General features: G+C 39.5%; 1 protein-coding gene across 1 annotated transcript; it reads left to right on the top strand.

Moving 5' to 3' along the window:
• Window positions 1-9: 9 nt before the first annotated feature.
• LOC126822247 (amyloid-beta A4 protein) lies at window positions 10-23879 on the top strand. The gene is made up of 4 exons (XM_050551028.2): window positions 10-505; window positions 14488-14547; window positions 18961-19066; window positions 19516-23879. The coding sequence occupies exons 1-4, from the start codon at window positions 464-466 to the stop codon at window positions 20232-20234; spliced, it is 927 nt and encodes a 308-aa protein (XP_050406985.2). The 5' UTR covers window positions 10-463; the 3' UTR covers window positions 20235-23879.
• Window positions 23880-24044: the final 165 nt, after the last annotated feature.

Here is a 24044-nt window from a genome sequence, read left to right as displayed (position 1 = left end):
TCCGCATTACGAAATCGGGCGGGGTCATTTAAGACCATGTGAACAACCCTTGGTCCAAAGTGTTAATGGATCTCATTGATTGGATAAAATAGAAGCTGTCTACAAAAAATGGGTAACGTGCGGTAATGAGGAAAGAGTGGTTGAATAGTGTTTGTGATAACATTAGGTAGCGCTTACTGGTATAAAACAAAACGTTCCCACTACGTCTCAACAAAACTTCTCTAGCGCTCTATCCTACAGCTTGTCTTAGCTTTATCGCTGTTATACTGATAGAAGGACATCTATAGTTTGGACTTAGAATATTATTCGGTTTTATTCGACGTACCTGTCACGAGGTGTTGGGAGACATTTGAGTTGATTTTAAGACGAGGAAGCCTGTGTGGGGATTACTGATAATTTGTTGGAAGAACGGAGAAACGGGGAAAGAATTAATTTCTAGTTTATAATTCTATAACAATTTAACATGTTGTCGACCATTTTCATCGTTTCTCTACTTGTATTAAAGGTAAGTTGATATATTTCAAACTTTTTTGTTTCGCCATGTTTTGTTGTTGTTCGCCTTCTTGGTTGTTTAACGTCTGCTTTGACAAAGTGATGTCGCAGACAAGAGTTTTTTGTTCAACGGGCCACCCTTTATAAATAAATTATCTTTTAAATAAAAGTAGATGGAACATGCACAAAACATGGATTTTTCTCATCGATATTTCGAATGTTTATAAAGAAAGCGATAAACCAGGTTGAAGTCTCATTTGAGAGATTCTGAATACCTTGAAAACTACAATATTGTTAAAGTTGCAACTCTAAAAGAATATCAGTCCAAAATACTCCAATTCTGTTGAGTATTTACAACGATATGATGAATTGAAAATTTAGCAACATTTAACATCCTCTACAGACAATATAAACAAGCCAGTGCCACCTATAAACTACGATATACAATACAGTAAGTTGAATCTCTGACCAGAAAAACAGTTGAAAAATGTTTCAATTCCATTCAGTATTTATAAAGATATGATGAATTGAAATTCGTGCAACTTTTAATTACATCCTCTACAGACGATATAAACAAGCCAATGCCACCTATAAGTGTGGGGTAAAATCCATTTATGGGCGACTTTTTAATCCGATTGAATCCAGAACTGGAAATTATCTACCGTTGAATTATTTTTTGTTTTAATTAAATTTTATATAACCAATCTGAATACATTTTAGCATGAATTAAGTGTAAAAAATTAGACTTGGTTCTAAAAATACAGGATCTACGATTTTAATGTTTTCAATATTTATAATTTAATCGTTGGAGGGTGGGGAGGGGGTCTATGGTTTAACGCGTGTGCGTGAAATCATAAGGTCTGTCATTGATTTAAGTGGCGTGGTTTCGATTCCCCACTTGTACGTGGCAAGGAGTAGGATCGCCTGTCCAACCTCATGTTTTTTCTCCGCGTCCACCGGTTTCCTCCCACAGCTAAAGACCCCTACGCGCAAGCGAATTGTTGAAATAAAATTGAACGGTATGTTAGTCCCGAATGGACCTAGTTTGTGTCGAATGGACGTTAAACCCCAATTTTCTCTCTCCCTCTAATTTAATCATACATTTTTTTATACGTACATAAAACAAACAGCACGCGCCAACTGGCTGTTTTATGAGGGAGACTATTTGATCGCCCAATAAAACTCTAATAAAAACTTTATTTTATTTGTCTATCGGAGTGAGACAAACAGTGAACAGCGACTGATATATTCGTCAAGTCGCGACAGATTTTCTTAATACAGAGATGATTAGCTCTTTAGTGATGACATTGGTTGCACCCCAATACAAATTGATACAGAATCTCGCTGTAGCAGGTTTAACCATTTGTGCATTGTATGTCATTTCGAGGCTAAGGTATACTGCTAATTTTATATACTGCGTTAACTTGTGCCATGCGAGAAAGGAGAATTTTGTCCGCGCAGTGGCGTTACTACTCACTGAACGCAAATGTGTGTTACTATAAATTCATCCAAACTTTTTGGCCTGATTCACAGCACGTGCAATACGGTTAACACGATTGGTGAACTTATTTGAAATTCTAGTTTTTCGGGATTTGACTAAAGAGAATAATGAATTGTACACCAAAGCTTTTTTCGGCTTTCATACGTCTTTCTTATTAGCCATCTTTCTTATAAACCCAGTAAAACGACCGTATACCTTTCTTATAGACAACCACACAAAATGAAGTAGAACAGCGACAGTCGCTTTTTACGAGTTTGATATTCAGGGTCGCAATGTATAAAATCCCGATGGGCTCTAAGGAGAAAAGTCAGAAACGCCACTGCCGGAGAAAATGCTTGCCTTCGCGAAGGAAACGCCAGTGTCCGGGCAAAATAGCATGGTCACAACATAAAATATTCCCAGGGGCTCAAAGGGATAAAGTCAGAAACGACACTGTCAGAGAAAGTGCTTCCCTTCGCGACGGAAACGCAACTGTCTTGTCAAAATTTCGTGTTCGAAGAAAAAATTTTATAGTCGAAAATACAACTGCCCGCTGTCAGGGCGTATTAAAATGAAATGAAATGGGGTTTAACGTCCTACTATTCTGTTCCAAACTGGGCTAATCAAGACGGGCATACGCCATACAGTGTGCTATGAGGTAATTTTGCCCGGGCAGCGGCACTATCACCTACTCTTATATCGAATTCCAACTGTCAAGGGATCTTTTACGTTCACGCCAATGTGTACACGGGACCTCTGTTTTTTCGTCCCATCCGAACGACTAGACAACTGTTCTTGTCAGGCCCTCCGTCCTGCATCACTGAAAAGGAGGGAACCACACCGGAAAATCTGGATGAATGTATTGCGTATACCCATCTTCATTACAGCCCGGTTGGTACAGAAAAGTAGGAGCGTAAACCCCACCCACTTCGTGCACGTGTCTTGTGTTCGATTCCACTCAGTAAGCTTCCTAACTTTGAGTTGTTTCCCCTAGTTGTCCAGTTTCCTTCCACTGCTCAAGACACCAACGAATAATTGAAATAAACAAATGTTAGTCCCGAAATGATCTAGTTTTGTTCTAGAGTGGACCATCGGTTAGTATTCTATTTCTTTGTGTGGACATTAAACCCATCTCAATATCTCAATCTCTCTCAAACACAATTATTTTACGCATTTCAGATGATATTTTGAGTGCATGTAACAAACATTCTTGTTTAAGCCACCAACAAAAGGGTCGTGATTATTTGGTATCAATTTGTATCACCCTAAAACCAACTCGCCCAACTGCACGAAGATGTAATAGATCAATGGCTTAATTTAGATTAAAAAGTGCGCAGTCGGCTCTTAAACGATCTTGCATCTATAGATAACTGTTAGACCCTATCTCTCTCTATTTATTTTCTCTTAAAAGTTGTTTTGAGTTCGGATATCTATTATAGAACATTGCTTAGTTGATAAATATATGGATAGTTTCATATTGCACGAGATGTAAATATCATTCAATATAACATGGTCATGAACGTGAAATTCCAACCATTTACAAAATACTATTGACAATCCTCCGTCAGTAACGCAGACCCGCAACAAAAAGCTTGTGATTGTATTGTAACGACCGCGAAGAAAGTGCCGGGCAGTACACGTTTAGACCCGTGTACATTTTAAAATATATAAAAGACTGGAATGCAGTTGTTGTGTGAAAAAGTTATTGGGTTCAATTCTAAGGATGTAAGGAATTTGATGTGGGACCGCGTGGACCGAGAAGATTCACCGGGACGTTTCAAGCCCGGTTCGTGCTTGTCCGGGGTGGTGCCTGCGCATACTAAACTTAGGCTGCCTGTTTACATGTAGCTCCGCTTGAGAACAGACACTAAGCTAGTTGACCGACATTTTAAGTCCAAAATCGACGATATTATTCGAAAACACTAAGTATATTTCGAGAATTTTGAGAAATAATTTAATGAAATTGAAATGGTTTATTTAGTCCTATTGTGTATAACAGATGTGAACCCTAGTACCTATGCATTATAAAACAGTAGGCCTATGCCAATTGTTGGATATGGCGGCCATTTAGGGCAGAGATCTATACTCGAAGTATGAATTAGATGGATCTCTGTGTGCAGAATGGTGCCTGTGGGGATGACAAGGAGAGAGTGCTTAGTCATCCACATTTGTAATATGGATGAAATGGGGTTTAACGTCCTACTGTTCTGCTCCTAACCTGGGCTAATGAAGTCGGACATACGCCATACAGCGTGCTATGAGGGGAATTTTCCCCGGGCAGCGGCGCTACGGCCTATTCTTGTATCGAATTCCAACTGCCAAGGGATCTTTTACGTGCACGCCAATGTGTACACGGGACCTCGGTTTTTTGTCCCATCCGAACGACTAGACAGCTGTTCTTGTCAGGCCCTCCGTCCTGCATCACTGACAAGGGGAAACCACGCCGGAAAATCGGGATGAACTTTCTCGGCCAATGCAGGGATCGAACACCCGACCTCCTGGCTAGCGAGCCAGCGTCTTACCCACTTAGCCACGTGATCCCCCATCCACATTTGTACACATTAGCATGCACATAAAAGAACCCCTGGCAGCCCCCTCTCCCTCCTTCCTTGTTTTAGAAGTTTACATAGCTAACACGTTTTTATTGTCCTTCTTCATGTAAAGTAAAATATTGACACCCTACCTGTAGAAAGTTTAATTCTACTGGCCTACAGGTTTATACTAGTTTAGTGTCAAGACTGATCAGCCTTTCTTCTCTCCTAAACGGTTTCAGGTGAACAGTAATGCCGTTGTGTGTATTTAATTAAAGTTTGTTTAACAACCAGAAAACACCTGACTGTCCAAACGTTAGGCGGATATAAAAACACCTTCAAGCATTTTGTTTTAAGCTGTTTTAGCGACTTTTAATCGGCCTGGCATGTTTACAAAACCCCACGTCCTGTATTAGTGGTGGACATCAAGATTTCAGTGTTCTCATCTTGACGAAATATATTCTGTTTCTGGCAATTCAATGAGAGAGAGAGAGAGAGAGAAGGAGAGAGAGAGAGAGAGAGAGAGAGGGAGAGGGGAGATCTGGTTAATCAACGTGATGAAATATATTCTCTGTTTATGTCCATTCAACCAGAGAGACAGAGAGAGAGACAGACAGAGAGAGGGGTCAAGGAAGGGAAATTGAAGTTAATATCGTCTGTCTATCCTTCCTTTTCGGTTTTGTTTCCAGAGATTATCTCATATTATAAACCTATAACGGTAAATCACTTTGATCTTGCGGGTATATATTATTCTATGCTCGGAATAACTCGCGGTCTGACTGAAAGTCGGATGCGGCTTTGAATATATACAGGGGAATTTGGGGCTATTCTTCTGAAAGTTTTTCTTTAATCCAGTAACGGGTTATTCTTCCAGGGTAGGTTTTTTGCCACAAGAAAACATGATATAAGGTTTTTCTTACTAGAATTCTGGGATATTCTCATTTTACGTACATGTAAATATAGACGGTTTATAAGCAAGATAAAGTCATCGATTTCGGTTATGCTGGGAAAGAAAAACTTACAGAAAAATCTTGGCCTATCGGCCTCGGTTTTTCTTTTTCTCGGGTTATTGTCCCAGTCTTTCTTTCCAGTGCATAACCTCAGTCTCATGCTTTATCCTACACATAGAGAGCGGGAGAAGGCAATGGGGCTATCGGCCACTTGACACAAACTACGTTATTTCGAGACTAACATATGGTTCAATTTTATTTCAATAATTCGTTTGCGCGTAGTGGTCTTTAGCAGTGGGAGGAAACCGGAGGACCCGTAGAAAACCCACGAGGTTGAAAAGGCGATCCTACTCCTTGTCACGTACAACCGTGACAGATCTTATGATACAATGCGCACGTGCTAACCATTCGGCCATCCACCCCACTCCTTATCTCATAAGACATTCAAGATATCTTTATGAAACTTTGTACATACATCAACCTATTTTAGCAATGGTACCTCTTGCAAATTAGAAATTTAACAGACGAACAAAACTTGGGTTGTAACGTCCTGCTTTTCTTCACCAAGCTGGCTTATATATTTTATTGTTCCCCTGGGAATTATGTGACGTAGGTTTTAGTATACAATGCCGTAAGATGTTGATGGAGGAGCCTTCTTGTTATTTTTAGTAACAAATAAACAAAACGCAAAAGAGCGAAGACATCAATCAATGACCATCCAAACAGTAAATGCCTTTGTGGAACTTCGAGCCAAACTGAAAGAAACGTGAATAGTCAGAGGGTGGAGACCACTTCAAAGACTCGGAGTAATATTTCGTGCATTCCGCGAAATAGTACCGGCTTAAATCAAGTGCTTACGAATCTAAGATTGTGAAATTACTAACAACAAACGATTTTTGTCCGTCGTACATTTGCATATTTACAAACGGCTTGGTTTGTTCTGTATGGCTGACTGTTTATTCTGCAGTTAGAGCCAAAGTTACTGAACAAATATTTTGTTCGGAGAGTATGGTTTTTTCCTTTCATAACCCCTAAATCCTCCGCTCTATATGTGACATGATGGCTACGTGCATGTAGAGAGTTGACAGGGGTGTTGTCTTTCTTCTACTTTCTCTAAAGCTGGCACCATGAACTTTACACGTTCGCCATATAACACATCATTGTTTTAAACAAACTCGTGTTGACAATTAGGAAATTGTTGGGTAAAAACCTAATTAACTGACTTTCAACTTTTCTTTGAATTTGTTTAAAACTCGAGTTTTTTTTTATTTATAACAGTCGTGTGGTGAACGTAAAAGTATAATACAAAATTGCGTGTGGACAACCTTGAAAATACAAAGTACATGCAGTGACAAACGATGTTGGACAATGTCCCGAATTTCTAATGGCCAACCGTATGTGCATCTAAAATCACCTAGATCAACCTTGTACGATTTTTTTTTGTTTTTGTCTTTTTTTGGGGGGGGGGGGGCGACTTATATAGTATTTTTTTTCTCACAACAGGATAAGCCTGAGTATGGCTGTTTGAAATCAGAGTTGACCAGAGCCTACATCATTCTATTTAATTCGGGTATTTCGTCAGGACATTAATGTTATAAAGACACCCAATTGATCAAGAGCAAGCTAGCACAATAAATATTTTCGTGCGCGACAGTTCATGGAGACAGTTTATAAGCAAGCCTACAGGATAGAAGAGCCAACAAGCAAACATAAACGTGCAGCAAAAATGTCTAATTTCGTCAAATGAGAGAGAGAGAGAGAGAGAGAGAGAGAGAGAGAGAAATGGTGTTTAACGTCCACTCGACACAAGCGTAGGGGTCTTTATCAGTGGGAGAAAACAGGGGAACCCGGAGAAAACCCACGAGGTTGGACTGGCGACCCTACTCCTTGTCACGTACAACCGGGGAATCGAAACCACACCAGTGGACTCAATGACAGACCTTATGATACAGCGCGCACTTCGTCAAATGAACAAGTTGTAGCAATTGTGTAATGTGCAGTCGTCATGGTGTCATGTTAATATCAAATCGCCGAATTCTGTTGTAAACTTCCGTTGTATCTTGTTTGTACCAGACGATATTTCTTAATTAATTCTGTAACCATTTTATATAGAGAAACGGGGATTCCTATCTGTATTGGCTGTCCGTTGGAATGATGAGGGACATTTAGCCATTTTGGGGTTGGAGTCGCAGATGACTTGTCAGCCCAATCGGAGCTCGGAAGGTTATCTGGCAAAGTGAACAGATGGTTACGGCGGATGTAGTTCGACTGATTCGGTTCTGGATTGGGACACCGATTATTATTAACTCCGGCTTGTGTCCTAATACCCTCTTCTCTTTATTTAAAATATATATTTCTGATAACTAAATAAAGTATTGTTGGAATCCGCCCTGGATTGCAAATGGTGCCAATTTTATGGAATCCCGAAACAGTTAAAAAGAGTCCCAAATTTTGTCCTTGGCCTAGAACCGGAAAGAAAGCGGAATTTTGAATAGAAAAAGAATTAGAAGAATATTGTATATATGTTATAAATTGGTTTTAAGGACGGCCATTAACATAGAACACATACAGCATGTGTTTCAATTCTATAGCAACCCTAACACAAACCATCTGTTTTACACAAACTTGGTGCCGAAAGGTCACAAATCGCTGACATTTTTACTCCAATCCACATATCCATTTTAATTTATAAAACTCTTTATTTATTCAAATGGTTAAGCTCTTGTCGTGACGTTTTTGCAATGACAATTACTAAAAATACAACTGAAATGGAATGGCGTTTAACGTCTCCTCAACATTTTACTAAGTCAAAAATGAAATGAAATGGGGTTTAACTTCCTACTGTTCTGCTCCTATACTGGGCTAATGAAGACGGGCATACGCCATACAGTGTGCTATGAGGGAAATTTGCCCGGGCAGCGGCACTATCGCCTACTCTTATATCGAATTCCAACTGCCAAGGGATCTTTTACGTGCATTCCAATGTATACACGGGACCTCGGTTTTTCGTCTCATCCGAAGGACTAGACAGCTGTCCTTGTCAGGCCCTCCGTCCTGCATCACTGACAAGGGGGAACCACGCCGGAAAATCTGGATGAACTTTCTCGGCCAATGCAGGGATCGAAATACTAAGTCAAATATGTATGGCGACGTTGTAACTGACGCTATCACCTACTCTTCTTCTTATTCAAACTGCAAGAAATATTTTGCGTGCACTGCCATCTTGTGCACAAGACCTCTTTTTGTTATTCCCATCCGAACGACTATAACATTTTTCTAGTCCATCCCACAGACACCAGGAACACCCCGAAGGTTCTTTTGTGCCCACTCGGTTCAACACAACTGTTCAGATATTCAGTTACCTCACAGTGTTGAAACATGAATTAAATAACCCTTTTCTTACTAAAGATCAGTCGTACCTCAAACAAATTCAAGACTTCATATTTTACAACGATCAGAGATTTAAACGGGATTCGAGCCCGGAACATTCCTGCTGTGAGTCCTAACTACATAACCAACGTGGCCAGGGCCGGATTAAACATACAATGTACCCCCTAGGACCCATGCATTAACAGTGAAAAGGGGGCATATGTTGGTCGCAAAAATGCAATTTGTATACGCTGGTTGCCATAGCGTAGCTGCGAAAATTGAGTTCTCCCTTTATTAATCTCTACTGTAACATATTATGACATGTAAATACAATCGAACCTAACCGTTGCTCAACAAATGATTTCGATAAAAGTATGCAATCAATGAATTTTATGTAACAAGTTTAAAAGACAGCGCTAGAGAAAACCTTGAACTTTTATTTCTCTTGTCTATTATTTCCGATATAACTTTTGGGTGTTCTTGTAGTAAAGGTTGCAGTGTTAAATTAAGCTCGATGTTTTCAATTTTTAGTTGGCATACATCAACGGTTGATGGGTGTTCCCAGAATCGCCCTGTCTATTTCTCAAGGTTAGCAGCCATGTTGCAATGGTATGTTCAGGCTTTTATAAAGATAGTCAATATTTCTACAGGTCTTTTCGTTAATATTCTCTGGTTCTTTCGATTACTGTTTTCATGTTGTCTATTTGTATTTTACTGTTCTGTAATCGGGGCTCGGGTAACCGGGTGCTCTAACAGGCACGCTTCTTTCGATTACTGGTCTTTTCGTTAATATTCTCTGGTTCTTTCGATTACTGTTTTCATGTTGTCTATTTGTATTTTACTGTTCTGTAATCGGGGCTCGGGTAACCGGGTGCTCTAACAGGCACGCTTTAGATCATAAGGTCTGTCATTGAGTGTCATGGTTTCTATCCCAGACTTGTATGTGACAAGGAATAGGTTATTGTACTTAATCCCGAGGGGATTATCCGTGCTCACTGGAACCCCTGGCTTCCTTCCACACGCGATTTATTTAAGATATATCATATAATGATAGTTTCCAGGCCTGCGCGTGACAGGTAGTACGAGAGCTTTTCTAACCCCGTCGGACTTCTCCCTGTACTCCGGAATCACTGGTGTCCTCCCGTTACCAACGGGGTCACGGTGGCTAAGTGGGTAAGACGCCGGCTCGCTAACCTGGAGGTCGGACGTTCGATCCCTGCATTGGCCGAGAAAGTTCATCCAGATTTTCAGGCGTGGTTCCCTCTTTTCAGTGATGCAGGACGGAGGGCCTGACAAGGACAGCTGACTAGTCGTTCGAATGGGACAAAAAACAGAGGTCCCGTGTACATATTGGCGTGCACGTAAAAGATCCCTTGACAGTTGAAATTCGATAGAAAAGTAGGACGTAGTGCTGCTGTCCGGGCAAAATTTCCCTCATGGCACACTGTATGACGTATGCCCGTCATCATTAGCCCAGTTCGGAGCAGAACAGTAGGACGTTAAACCCCATTTTATTTCATTTCCCGCTACCAACGAGCGAGCTGAGTGTTTCAGTGTTGTATTATTCACCTTGCTGGTATGAATCAGGGTGTATTCTTCATGATCTCATGTTATCAATGTGATTATAGTTTGTGGAAGATATAAAACCAGATGTTTCTGTTTTCTGCAATATCTCATCCTTATCTATACCAATATCATCACAGTAACCTTGTATACATTAGGGTTTGGGATTCGTTTTACATTTTTACACATTTTTCTGCGAAACACGGTGTGGTAGTCGAGCGGTCAGAGCACTAGATTCTCTACTAGAATGTCCCGGCTGTGGCCCTCCAGGCTGAAAGGGCTATCCTTGCATGTATAGACTATTTTCACACCAGTTAAAGGACGTTTTAAACCCCGGCAACTGGACTACTTGGACTACTGTCTAGTACTGTTCACAACGCAGTTTTACCCCGGGGTTATAGCTTCATACGGATCGTGATCGCCTTCTCTTCTTTTATCTTCCTTTTCTTCTCTTCTTGTGGACACTTCGTTTACCGGAAGTAACCGTTCATGACCGCAATCAGACGTTCATCACCGCAATCAGACGTTCATAACTGTAACTTGACGATGTTCGTTGGAAACCCCGTCTGGTTGTTCTAATAGAACCCAGTCGCTTTCAAATACTGAAATCTGTCTCGTCCACACGATAACTTGGCCAATTTAAGAGTTGTTTCATATACACGCCAATAGGTGGACCTAATCAAATTACAAACTCCCTTTGTCAGCTGACAAATGGGCAAGATCACCGAAGGCGCTGCTCGGCCTATAATGGAATTCGGATCCGAGACACTCTAGTTGAGGGTCCATTGCTCAGATTACTTACCCACTGTGGCCCCACTGTTAAAACGTATAAGCTCTGGTAAAGTGGGCGGAATACAATGTTCTATACGCAACGCAAATTCACTCCATTAAAGATTTAATTTTCTACCCATTTGTTTATAATTACTGGTAATCAGGACTTTGTGATCTCTAACCTTAATGTTTGTTTATAGTTAAATTTAGTTATTCTATTAACCTACGCTCAAGTTTCATTAGCCTTTAAAACGGAAATTCAATTAACTTTCAAGTCTGGTGCAACCCGTATACCTTATAATCAAATTATCTATAAGCCGGAAGTATGGTCGTCAAACTTCACGTTTAAGACAGATTGTGGGCTAGTTTGTGTTATCTGCATTCGAATCGATACCTATAAATCTCTGAACCCAACAGTCTTAGTCGTGAGATCGCAACCTTAATCAGAAACAATGAGCCGTAAATTGTCTCGTTGCTTTGAACGTCTGTTCAGCACTGACATTTAAGCGCGATTCAAAGTGGCAATTTGGTCTCAGTCGCAAGGTATGTCACTCGATCAACATTTATTTCGTATGAAGAAGGGAATAAGTATTAGATATTTCTGTGTTCCCACATAAATCTGTCTATACGGAAATGACAATTGCTTTCTTGTATGGTAATGGGGAGCCGTGGTGGATGAGTGGGTATGTCGGTGTTGCCGAGGAATATCCTAGGGATTTTCCAGCGTCGTGCAGAATGGAGTGATAAAATGGGGTTTACCGTCCTACTGTTCTGCTCCGACTGGGCTAATGAAGACGGGGATACACGATACAGTTTGCTATGGGAGAAATTGTGCCCGGACAGCGGCGTGACGGCCTACTCTTATATCGAATTCCACCTGTCAAGGGATATTTTGCACGCCAATTTGTACACAGGATCTCGGTTTTTCGTCCCATCCGAACGACTAGATAGCTGCACACTAACAAGAGGGAACCACGTTACATATCAATGAATGAAATGGAGTTTATCTGCTCAATGAAGAGGGTCCATACGCTAAGAGGGAAATTGTGCCCTTTTCCGCCTATTCTTCATTCATCGATCCCAACCGATCTTCGGTTTTTCGTTACATCTGACAAGAGAAAAACTAGCCTGGAAAATACCTAGAAATTTTCTTGGCCAACACTTGGATCAAACCTCGGAATGCCCGGTTAGAGAGCCAGCGACATACTCACGGATCCACCGTGACTCCCCTTCGAAGACGTCCCCCAGTTAATTGAAGTACGATAAACAATATATGACCCATAAAAGAACCTTGCTGAGCTCTCCGTTATATATGTATTGTAATGTTGTATCATTGAAGCTACCATTATGTTGGTTCCATCTCCAAACCCACCGAGCCAACGTGGTTTCCTTTTGACGACCAGCCCTGGTTAGTACGATAAACAATATAGGACGCATACCAGATCCTTGCCCTACTCCCCGTTGTATATATCATTGCAGCTACCATATTTTGGTTCTATTTCGAGACGAACAAGAGATTAAATATTTATATTAAGACTTGTCAACTGATTTATTTGATTAATTTAAAGAATGTGAGATACGCTCGACAAAAAACAAGGAGCAGTAGAAATAAATACACACGCTCTTTCAAAAAGATTTATTAAAATAACTAAAATTGCCGTCTTCAAAGAGAATGAGTGACAAATGATATATGTTAAAGAAAATAAACGAGATAAGTAAATTGCATAAATTAAATATTAGTTTAATACTAACGGTGAAAAAACAAATACTAGCTATAGGGTAATAGTGTACAGTTAGCTCTTATTAAAGGAGTAACATTGTTATTAATTTATAATGACCAACCACGCCCAACTATGACAGAACATTGCCCGGACAGTGGCGTTTTCGTAATCTCGTCGTCGAATCGCAACTGTCAGAGGTTCGTTTATCACATCACCTCAGTTTTTTGCCCCATACGAACGACGTTCCATCCCGTTGCATACACACCAAGACTAAATAGACATTTTCAATTTTATCACATGTGAAAATGGAAGGAAATGGTTTATTATGATTTTCTATCTATATTTTATCTGTACCCTGCTATTTTATTTTTTAAAATCCTATTATCTTGTTTCAACAATTTGTTTAATTCTTCTTTTTTTATGATTTTCTATCTATACTGTTTTACATTGAGTACTCATAATCATATATTTTTTTTGTACAAGCGCCACAGAGCAGCTTTACAAGCTGGATTTTGGCGCTATACAAATTCAATAAATGATTATTATAGTTTGTGTTTTCGATTAAAATCATCGCCCAAATGAGAATTAAAATGTCGATCGACTAACTTCGTGTCTGTTCGCAAGCGGGACAAGCTGTAGAAAGATAGCGTAAGCTTAACAGCCCTTGTTGATCGTAATCTATGTACTTATTCTTTGTTGTTGTCGCTTTAAGGATGGGGTGAACGTAAGAAAGGTAATATGGAGGGGCTTACCTGTACAAAGCTGTGTGCTATACCCCGCAGAACGGTATATTGTGTCATTAACAGTTTCGTAACAGTTGCTAACACCTCCACCCAAAATATCTCTTTTATATTCAATAAATACAAGTACTGACAAATACACGCTAAATTCATCCTGCACAGCGGGAAAATCTGACTTTCTGCTCGTAGGTGAACTTCACACTGTCAAATATACATTCATCAGAATTCAAATTAATAAATGGGATTAAAAGATGGTCGAATGCGCTAATGATCCACCACTTTACATTTATAAAGGGAAGAACTTTCCAAAACAATCCATGGCGATAGGCCACAAAAAGATGAGCCATTTCCGGCTCTCCTAGATCGTGTCTGGGATATCACTATTCTGGATGGAAAGTGTGCATTTCTTAAACCCTTCTCACGTTCATAAGAATTCAGATTAATAAATGGGATTAGAAGAAGGTCGAATGCGCTAATGATCCACAACCTCAAATAATGGAATAGCACTATTCTGGATGGGAAATATTCATTTATCAAGCTCGTCTCACTTTTTAAGAATCAAATTTAATAATGGGATTAACAGAAGGTCAAAATTCTTGAATGCTCTAATGGTTCACCACCTAACACCATGTGTCTTTATTTATAAAGGGAAGAACTCCGAAACTAAACCAATCCGTGGTCATAGGCTGCAAAGGGAAAGATGAGCCAGTTTCGGCTGAGATTGCACTATTCTGGATGGTTTTCGCCAAGTGGTATAACATGTCCTGCGCAAATGGCAATAAACCTAGTGAATATTATCCACAAAGCTGTCTGTTATTACTTGAAAAAGGTTGAGTCCATATTAATGTGATGTTTTTATTAATTTTTCAGGTGTTATGTGCGTCTCGAGATAAATATTCAACTGGTGAAGATGCCGATAGATTGTGTAAAGTACGTATATAAATTATTGTCTTTCGATTTACCTTATATGGTTGCTGTGAAAAAAAAGCTTCCTCAATAATTTGGAATTTCCAAACATCAGTCCTGAAAATCTGGATATCTTTGTCAAATTTGGAAATGAAATAAAAAAGAAATGAAATTTGTTTTGCTCCAACCGGGCTATTGAAGACTACTCTTAAGTTTGTCAAATTTTTTTTTACAAACACGCCAATGTGTACACGGTTTTCCATTAAATCTGAAGGAATATACGAATGACCTGCACTACCGACAATGGGAAACCAGGCTGGAAAACCTAGACCGCATTCGGAACCTTCTGGTTGCTAAAAGTATAAGGGGGGTTGTATGTGACAAGGATTAGGGTCGCCTGTCCAACCTCGTGGGTTTTCTCCGGGACTTCCGGTTTCCTCCCACTGCTAAAGACCCCTACGCGCAAGCGAATTATTGAAATAAAATTAAACCACATGTTAGTCCCGAAATGACCTAGTTTGTGTCGAGTGGACGTTAAACCCATCTCTCTCTCTCTCTCTCGCTAAAAGTATGCAATGGACTCCATTGTTTCGTACAACCCCAACGATCCGTCGCTTTTTCTTGCAACACCCTCCGTCCTGTATCACTGACAAAAGGGAACCACGCCGGAAAATTTCGATGAACTTTCTCAGCCAGCATCACGGTGCTCGTTCTATCTGAAGAGTATGACTGCACTATGTAGATATACTATTCAAAAAAAGTAGGGGATATTTGATTTTTAAGTGTTATTAAAGTCATCTAATGAAACTGACGAAGAAACAAATGACAAAATGAAATGAAGTTCACATTCATCGATTTATTCCAAATGATCGTTAGACTAAGTAAGGCACAGACTGACCATTATAAGGGTAAAATGATACCCGGGGTCAAACAGCAAAGTTACCACAGCATCACAACCAAGCCAGTAACGGGTAAATCCTCCTCTGTTTGCCAAACAAGCATTGATCCGACGTGGCATACTCCTAATGAGACGTCTAAGGTCGTTTTGGTCCAGATTGTCCCATTCCTGTTGCAACGCAGCAGCAAGTTCTTGGACATTGGCAGGACGTTGTTGACGTTGACGTAACCTCTGTCCAAGCATGTCCCAGACATGCTCGATGGGGGAGAGGTCGGGACTCAGTGCTGGCCAAGGTAATGTGGTGATGTTCTGTTGTTGGAGGTAACCTGTAACGATCCTGGCCCTGTGACATCTTGCGTTGTCATCCTGGAAGATGAAACGGCGGCCATGACGTCGTGCGAACGGCACAACATGGACTGCCAAGATGTTGTCCCGGTAGTACTGGCCTGTAACACGCCCTGCAACAACATGTAAAGCCGTTCTTCCAGCAACAGTGATGCCTCCCCACACCATAACAGAACCACCCCCAAATCGACCATGTCTGATGACGTTAACGTCTTGGAAGCGCTCGTTTCGACGACGCCACACCCTCCTACGTCTGTCCAAAAAATCAACAGTGAACCTTGACTCATCTGAAAACATCACATTGCTCCAGCGTCGATTATCCCAGTGTTGACGATCCCTACACCAACGACGTCTTGCCTGAATGTGATGATCTCTCAAACAAGGGATCACGCGAGGACGTCGGGCGCGAAGGTGACCCCTATGCAGTCGATTCCGAATCGTCTGGCCACTCACTCTCACACCAGTGTCTGTTTGAAGACGAGCGCTGATCTGATTTGCTGTGATGACACGATTTCTCAAGGCCAAGGTACGGATAAAACGATCCTGGGCTTGAGTTGTCGCCCTTGGTCGACCTGAGCGTGGTCTGTCCTGTACAGATTGTGTATCACGGTATCTGGACCATAGCCTGCTTATGACAGACTGAGAAACATTCATCGTCCGCGCCACAACCGCCTGTGTTGTGCCGATCTGTAGCATGCCAAGGGCACGTAACCTTTCATTTTGGGTAAGCCGACGCATATCAAAATTTGTTTTCTGGTCACTAAAACAATTAAACTGATGTTTCCACCCTGGAATTCAATGCCACAATGACTGTAACATTCAAAGTCAGAGTCGTGCAAATCTTGGGTTGGACCCCCATGATGATCCCAAGCATCACCTGCATTCCATGCGGTAGCTATTGGTGCGTTTGGGCGTCACATGTAACTGGAAATGTTTCTTCTGTTAGGTTCTATAGTGACTTTTTTCGTAGTCATTTGCATATTTTAGTATTATGCCCCCAAAATCAAATATCCCCTACTTTTTTTGAATAGTATAATTCATTCCTATGTTTTGCAAGTATCACTGCACTATATCTAAATAATTAATTTAGATGGTACACAATGGAGTCGGGTTGACGTGTTTACATTTAGATTTAAAAGTAAAAAAAGTCAATTCTATTTTGAGCACTGCTTTTAAACATATTTTGGGTTCAGTATTTTCTGAAAAGGTTTTTTTTTGAAGAGACTTAGCCTATAATAGATCCCCGGGCATTGTTCGCAACCTTGATTATACTTTATTGTGATCCTAGTAAGTCTAGAGTAAACTTGTCTATTGATCTACCTGCTTAGTAATGGAGTCGAATCTCCTATTTCTATAAACAAGTGTTTAGAGGGGAAATAGTAATTTGGAGACCCCCCTCCCTCCCCCAAAGATTCTATAATTAAAGGGGTGACCGGTGGGTAATAAATAAATATGCAATTCGGTTATTTATTTTTCGATTTGATAGGATTTAAAACGGCCAGCACTCTTTGATTTGGATTAAGCTAGAAAGCTGTCGATTTCATCGAAGTTTGAATATTGTTTGTTTTGGCTGAAAAAAAATGACGTCTAAAGATAAAACGAATGTGGCGATAAATCTGACTTTGTGTTCGACTGTCGACACAGAATATTCAAATTTAAAATCAGAATAAGTAAACATGTCGAATTCCGTTTTGTCAATTGTAATTCAAGTTTAATTGTATGGATCTTATCCTATCACTAATCAAAATAACTGTTGAGCTCAGAGTGTGTACAAACCTTGAGGCAAATCTACCGATCCATTGCTGGTATACTGGTATACACACGTTTTAAGTTTCTGTTGAACATCCATAACAAAAGCCGCTACCCCGTGGAAACAATTTCTGCTTATTCTTTTCGATAAATATTTAGCTCTAACCTGTTTTTGTATTTGATATCATTCAAAATTAAGGTGATAATGCCCCTTTAATCTCCTGTGGACTTATTTGGCTGTTGTGTAAACAAGGTGGGGGACGAATTACCTGCCTTGATTAACTGGGATAAAAGAAAACCGACCCACCTCTCTCCAAGCTCCATTTATCTTTTAAACTTTTTAACTTATTCTGCCCGCAGCAATGCCAGTTAATCTGCAATTAAAATTTCAATGTGTTTTTCGTCCAAGTTACTACGGAAGTTGATTACAAACGGTGCTTTGGTCTGAGTTGTGGAGAACGGGGTAAACACAGAGCTGTTTGGTTTTCACAGGTTGTAAATGTTCGGGCTTTTGAAGTTTCTAGAACTTGACGCAAGATGTCAGTCGAGTCAGGTGTGACTTTCACGCTGCACATGTATGTAAATATCACATACATGTACATATAGGTTATATGTATACATAGATATATCATTACCAACAGTGATATATGTGGTGATAAACCATACTTACATGTTAAAGATACATTGTGTAAGATTTAGATAAAGAGCTGGCCGTTCGTACTATAATAGTTCGAAAACAGATAATGCAAAATGAATATATTGACAAGTTCATTATTTTATTCTGATTCAAGTTATCACTTTTGAAGTTTTGACAAGATATGTGTATTAATTGTTTATTATCGTAGCGACGTTACTGGTATATTCGAGCCTTAGCCTCGCTTCTCCAGTTTTAAATTAAATTAAATTACCGAACCGTTCGACTATCCGATGGCATCAAGTGTTGGTTATGGTCTTCTCGTATTAATATTAAAATATTAATAGGACACTTGTAAATTTGGAAATGCCACCGAAGCCGCCCAAATAACACTGGGAATCGCCTTTAGCCAATTGTCCCTGCATGTGTACTTCCTGCTATAGACCACGTGGCAGTTATCTTCCTTTATAGACAAAACCGTCAGCAATGGGCTTAATATGACGAAATTGGCATTTAGCTACTAGATTGTACACACGGTATTATCAGTATCTCAATGCAACTTGTACAGTTCAGCATACACGTAGTTCTCCTGATTTGGCTGGTATGTGTTGTACGGCGGTTCTCCTACACCTACGATGTAATTCCATTTGCTCGAACACTTGTTCAGTTAAAAACCAAATCCAGATCACTCTAAAAAAAACCCAACCAAACCCTTCCCATCTACAGGTCGTACAATCACCCACCGAAGTCCCTTTAGAATTTTATGTAAAATGATTGAATCTTTTATAGAATCTTACTCTTTATATTTCAGGCCTACAAGAAAGTATGTCCTGTGGGAAAAGTCTGCGTTATACAAAACCTGTATTGGCCAAGAAAAATGGCGTTCCCAGTCTGTGTTCATGAACGAGAGGTACCCGGTAAGTTATCCGTCAGCCAATTCAAAGGTATTCCACGTGATAGAGACACAGTGTCTGTTTTCAGATCATGTTGAAACTTCCATATTTTATTTGTTTTCGTATGTCTGCCTAATCTTCCATTTTAGATTGTCATGGAATGTGTATAAAGGTCGGTTTCCATGTGCACGTTTTCTCGGCGTTTCCGCGAGTATTTTCTCCGGTTACGTGGAAACGGCCCTTTTACATGTGCATTAGACCGACTCTTTAGCAAGCGACAACGCCTCCTGAAACGAATTGGATTTCGTCCTCTAACCACGTTACTATAGCGACCAGAATTATCATAATCTTCGATGTAACGAAGGATAAATATAATCTACTCCAGGACATAGTAAGTTAGGTCGGATATTGTTTTTATAAGTATTTTATCATTGATTGAACCACTTTTTAATCACCCTTTCTTCTATTTACAGCCAAGTCTAAGATCTGCGAGTTGCCACCATCACCGGGTGGATGTGCGGCCAGATTCAGTCGTTGGTATTTCAACGTTCACACGAAGGAGTGCTCTCCCCTTACTTACAGTGGTTGCGAGGGAAATCTGAATAATTTCTACTCGAAAGAAAAATGTGAGGAGATTTGTGAAGTCAGTTTCACACCCGACGGCATCCCACCGGAAAGCATCTCACCGGAGACCACCACCCCGGAAATCGCTCCACCGGAAATTGTAAACATTGGAGTCAACTCTGATAGGAATACCCCCGATGTAATGGCCGCTCCTGCACCTTTGCGATTACAGACGGCTGACTTGCGACAGGCACTAGAATTAGAAGAAAGCGAAAAGGCTGAAATGGAAACCACCCGTAAGTTACGTAGAAAACACAGACGAGGACAAAGAAAGATTAATGGACAACGACGACGACGACGACGAAGACAAAGAAAACACAGACGTTACGGAACATCATCTGATCGATTTGGAGAATTGCGCGGACGAAAGACATCTTTCCTCTCGGCACCTACAGCGAATAATTCTAACAGCAATGGTTCTAAGTTCTTATTGCGCAAACTAAGGAGGAGGCAGCGAAAATTGGCAAACGCACGACGTTATTCGGGTTATGATGGATACTACGACAAAATCAGACTGTTTACACTTTTGGGTGGTGGTCATCACAAGAGAGCAAATACACAAGCATAAACTATTTCAAAATAAGAAATATACACGGACATACGGGTTTAATGAAAATTTAAACCCAATATTAACAAAGCTATAAATTCTGTCCAATATATGCAATAAAATCAGCATTAACTGATCAATTTCTATTTCACGAGATCATTTTGTGAACCTCAAAACTCAAAGCTGCCATATTTAGAAACACTTGGAATTTAGTGACGCTTTGGGCGGGTTTTATTATTTCAAGTGTGTTGATTGGTGACAATATAGATAACTAACCAATGGCGTCTTTCTATGACGTAGTGGATTCGTGGATATAATGCTATACAGCTGAAGGGTTTAGAATATTCATGCTGTGTAATGGAAACTAATGAACTAAGCTAAAGGACAACTACAGTCGATGTATTTTGTTATAATTTCATGTCGTATTACTTTCAATCTTGCAAGAACATAAGACTAATTTTTGTGGTCTTTATTTTAAAAAAAATATTAGTTAGCCCGCTTTTTGACGATTATCCCAGCCTCGTAATCCGGGCTGATTTTAGCCGCCGGCACTCATTTAAAACTAACTAGATATGCCTAATGAGAGGGGCCTAATATAGGTTATGCCTGTTTCCCAATGCCTGTTTAGATACAAATCTGAATAAAATATTGTTTGAAAAAAAAAAGAAATGATCAATGAGCAAAATATTAAAAACCTGCAACGACTGTAGTTGTCTTTTAAATATACTATATTGACTATGTTATTCAGGTGTTTTAAATTATGATATGAGAGGGTGTGTTAATTTAATTGAACACGACACGAGAAGAAAATAACATCATGTGTTGTAAATCATGTATATATTGTATAATTATTGTATATATTTAAATATATCCATTTATTGTCGTATTAGGCCATAAACTAATTACCCGCGTTTACGGTTACCCGAAAGACCCTATTTTTCTTAGCAGAAATCGTCGACCCTAAATTTTTCTTTCTCATTTCCTAGGTCCTATAAATCGGTCTTGGCATGGTTTTCTACATATACACTGAACTTTCTGTATTATAACAATCCCAATCGAAATTATTCTACAGAACCTTACTCAGTCATTAAACATGCATTATGCAAGAGCTAAATCTGCCTATTGCAGGTCTTTCTTAAGGCCTGAAATGTTTTCTAAAGTATTAATTAGACATTAATTAACTCATCCAGGCCTTAATCAACTCTCGATGGTATCAGATTTCTCCGATATTAAATAGATTAGAATGGTTCAGCAATACTTTGATTTAATCAAATATGGAGGACCGAGACTTAGCTTCGATCAACCAGTACGGTGGTTGAAATTATTGCACACGTCTGTCAAACCTTCAAAGGCTAATTTCTCCGCTTGCAATAGAGTAATTTGAATGAAATTTTCAAATTATTCATTTTACATCATCTACTTTCGAACTATTATAGCAAGAATGGCTAGTTCTTTATCTAAATCTTACATAATGTATCCTTAAGCTAGAAATGCTAGGAGATAAATCGTAAACGGTATTAAAAATGACACAGCAAAGACAATAGATTTCAAGTATCGATGTAGTTTGTTAAAAAAATTAATGTATTAGTTTACTTAGTTCTATCCAATCTTTAACCCACAAACCCACAAGAACAAGATTTGCCGACCGACCGACCTTATTCTTTGTGGCCACGTAATCGTAAACACAGGTATTTTTGTTTATTTGGCCTTACATAATAATATGTATTTATATAGATTTGTATTTATCTTACATTTGTGTTTCATGTCATTATTATGTACAATCGTCGTCATATGCATTGTTATTGATGAATAAATCTTTACAGGAAGTCACGCCATTTTAAAAGAAATTTTGAGATTGCTTAGGTAAGCATGCATAGCTATTGATTAAAGTTTTACAGGAAGTCATGCCATTTTAAAAGAAATATCTTAGCAAGACTGCTCTCCGATTGATAAGGTACAATTATCCTCAAGTTTCGTTTTAATGGTTGAATCGTAGACTTCCGTATATTTGTAACCCTTCACAAATCAATTTTATCAGTTATTTTAAGGTTTAAATTTAGGGATTTTGTAAATACTGAAAGGTCATTGTTAGCGATTTGAAATAATTTATTCTCGTTCGTATCTTTTAAACAAGTTTTAAAAATATTTACTTTTTATTTTGTAAATATCTTGTTATGCCTATACATGTATTGATATATATATATGTACACGCAAGTATATATGAAGCATCTGTATGTAGGCCTATACCAATACCAAAAAAGAAAGGTTAAATTAAATTCCACACGGACACCTAGATAGTTTCTATCACCTCCAACATAGCCGGGAAAAACCGAGGCCCCGTATACACATTGGCGTGCGAGTAAAAGAACCCATGACAGTGGGAATTCGAAATAAGAGTAGGCCGTAGGTAGGACGCTACCCCCCCCCCCCCCCCCCCATTTCATTATAGCCGACATCTTAATGCAGGCAATGTTGCGCCACCGGAAGCGGAGGGGCCCACAATTCCTTGGGCGTAATAGCCTACGAGGTCATTACGCGACGAGATATTCAACATTTTGACTGTTAATTAGTTTCGGGCAGTTTAAAACGAAATTCCTCCGCTGGTTGAAATATGGATTTTGTATCTAGAAAACATATGGTGCATATTTGATAACCGAAGCTACCAATATGGCAGATGGGGAAATCGCCATTCTCAGCGACACACGCGCAGGGGTCATAAAATAGCCAAAGTGTCGCTGCCGTGATTTGATAATAAATCCATTGCATTTCTTTTTTTAAAAAAAATCTAGCTTTAAGCAGTGTAGTTACTTGGTCTTGTTACTAAGTGGAAGCCACGGGGGCTCAGCATAAAGTACTCGGGGAGCTACTGTGGCTAAGTGAGTAAGACACTGGCTCGCTAGCCTGGAGGTCGCAAGTTCGCTCCCCGTGTTGGGAATTTCCGGCGTGGTTTCTCCTTGTCAATGGTGCTGAACGGAGGGCTTGACAAGAACAGTCATTTGGATGGGACGAAAAACCGAGGTCCCGTGTACATATTGGCGTGCACGTAAATGATCCCTTGGCAGTTGGAATTTGACCTAAGAGTAGGCCTAAGCGCCGCAATCTGGGCAAAATTTCCCTCATAGCACAATCTATGGCGTATGCCCGTCTTCATTAGCCGAGTGGCAGCAGAACAGTAGGACGTTAAACCCCATTTAATTTCATGTAAAGTACTCACTTACAAACTTAGAGATCCCACACTCGATCCTAGTATAGATAAGAAGTTCCGCGGGATACAATTTATTGTACTTACGTATCGTGATTAATTAAGTCAGTACATGGTCGTGCTTGTCTCGTAAAATAGTTTCTTTTCTTTTCACGACCGTAAAGATAGAGGATATGATGAGGCTAGGGTGAATGTCATACTATAACGAACCCCACGGCAAAGCTAATAAATGAGGTAAAGCCAAAAAAAAATTCCAAAAGTTAATCCTCGTATTATCTACTTGTTTTGTGTGGAAGTTAAAACCCAATCTCCTTGTAAACTTAAATGATATAGATTTATAATTATTATTATTAGCCTTAAATATGTAAATAAAACTCTGTACATTACAATCGATTTTATATATATGGCATAATATTTTGTATATTGATATTATGTCTACAATAAATGTTAAAATCAATTTAAAATTGGTCGTTGAATATGTGTTAACTTCATATAAATTTTGTCCAACAGTCACATTAAGCCATAGCCCTGGCAAGCACAGTGTCTAGTCGTTCAGATGGGACGAAAAATTAGGATCCTCTGTCATGGTCGCCATTTTTTTTTTTTTTTTAAATAAATCTGTAAGTTTA

Source organism: Patella vulgata, chromosome 5, assembly GCF_932274485.2.
Source record: "Patella vulgata chromosome 5, xgPatVulg1.2, whole genome shotgun sequence".
Classification (NCBI taxonomy): Eukaryota; Metazoa; Mollusca; class Gastropoda; family Patellidae; genus Patella; species Patella vulgata.
The sequence above is the reverse complement of the archived record's forward strand: the minus strand, read 5'-3'. Positions and strand labels throughout refer to the sequence as shown.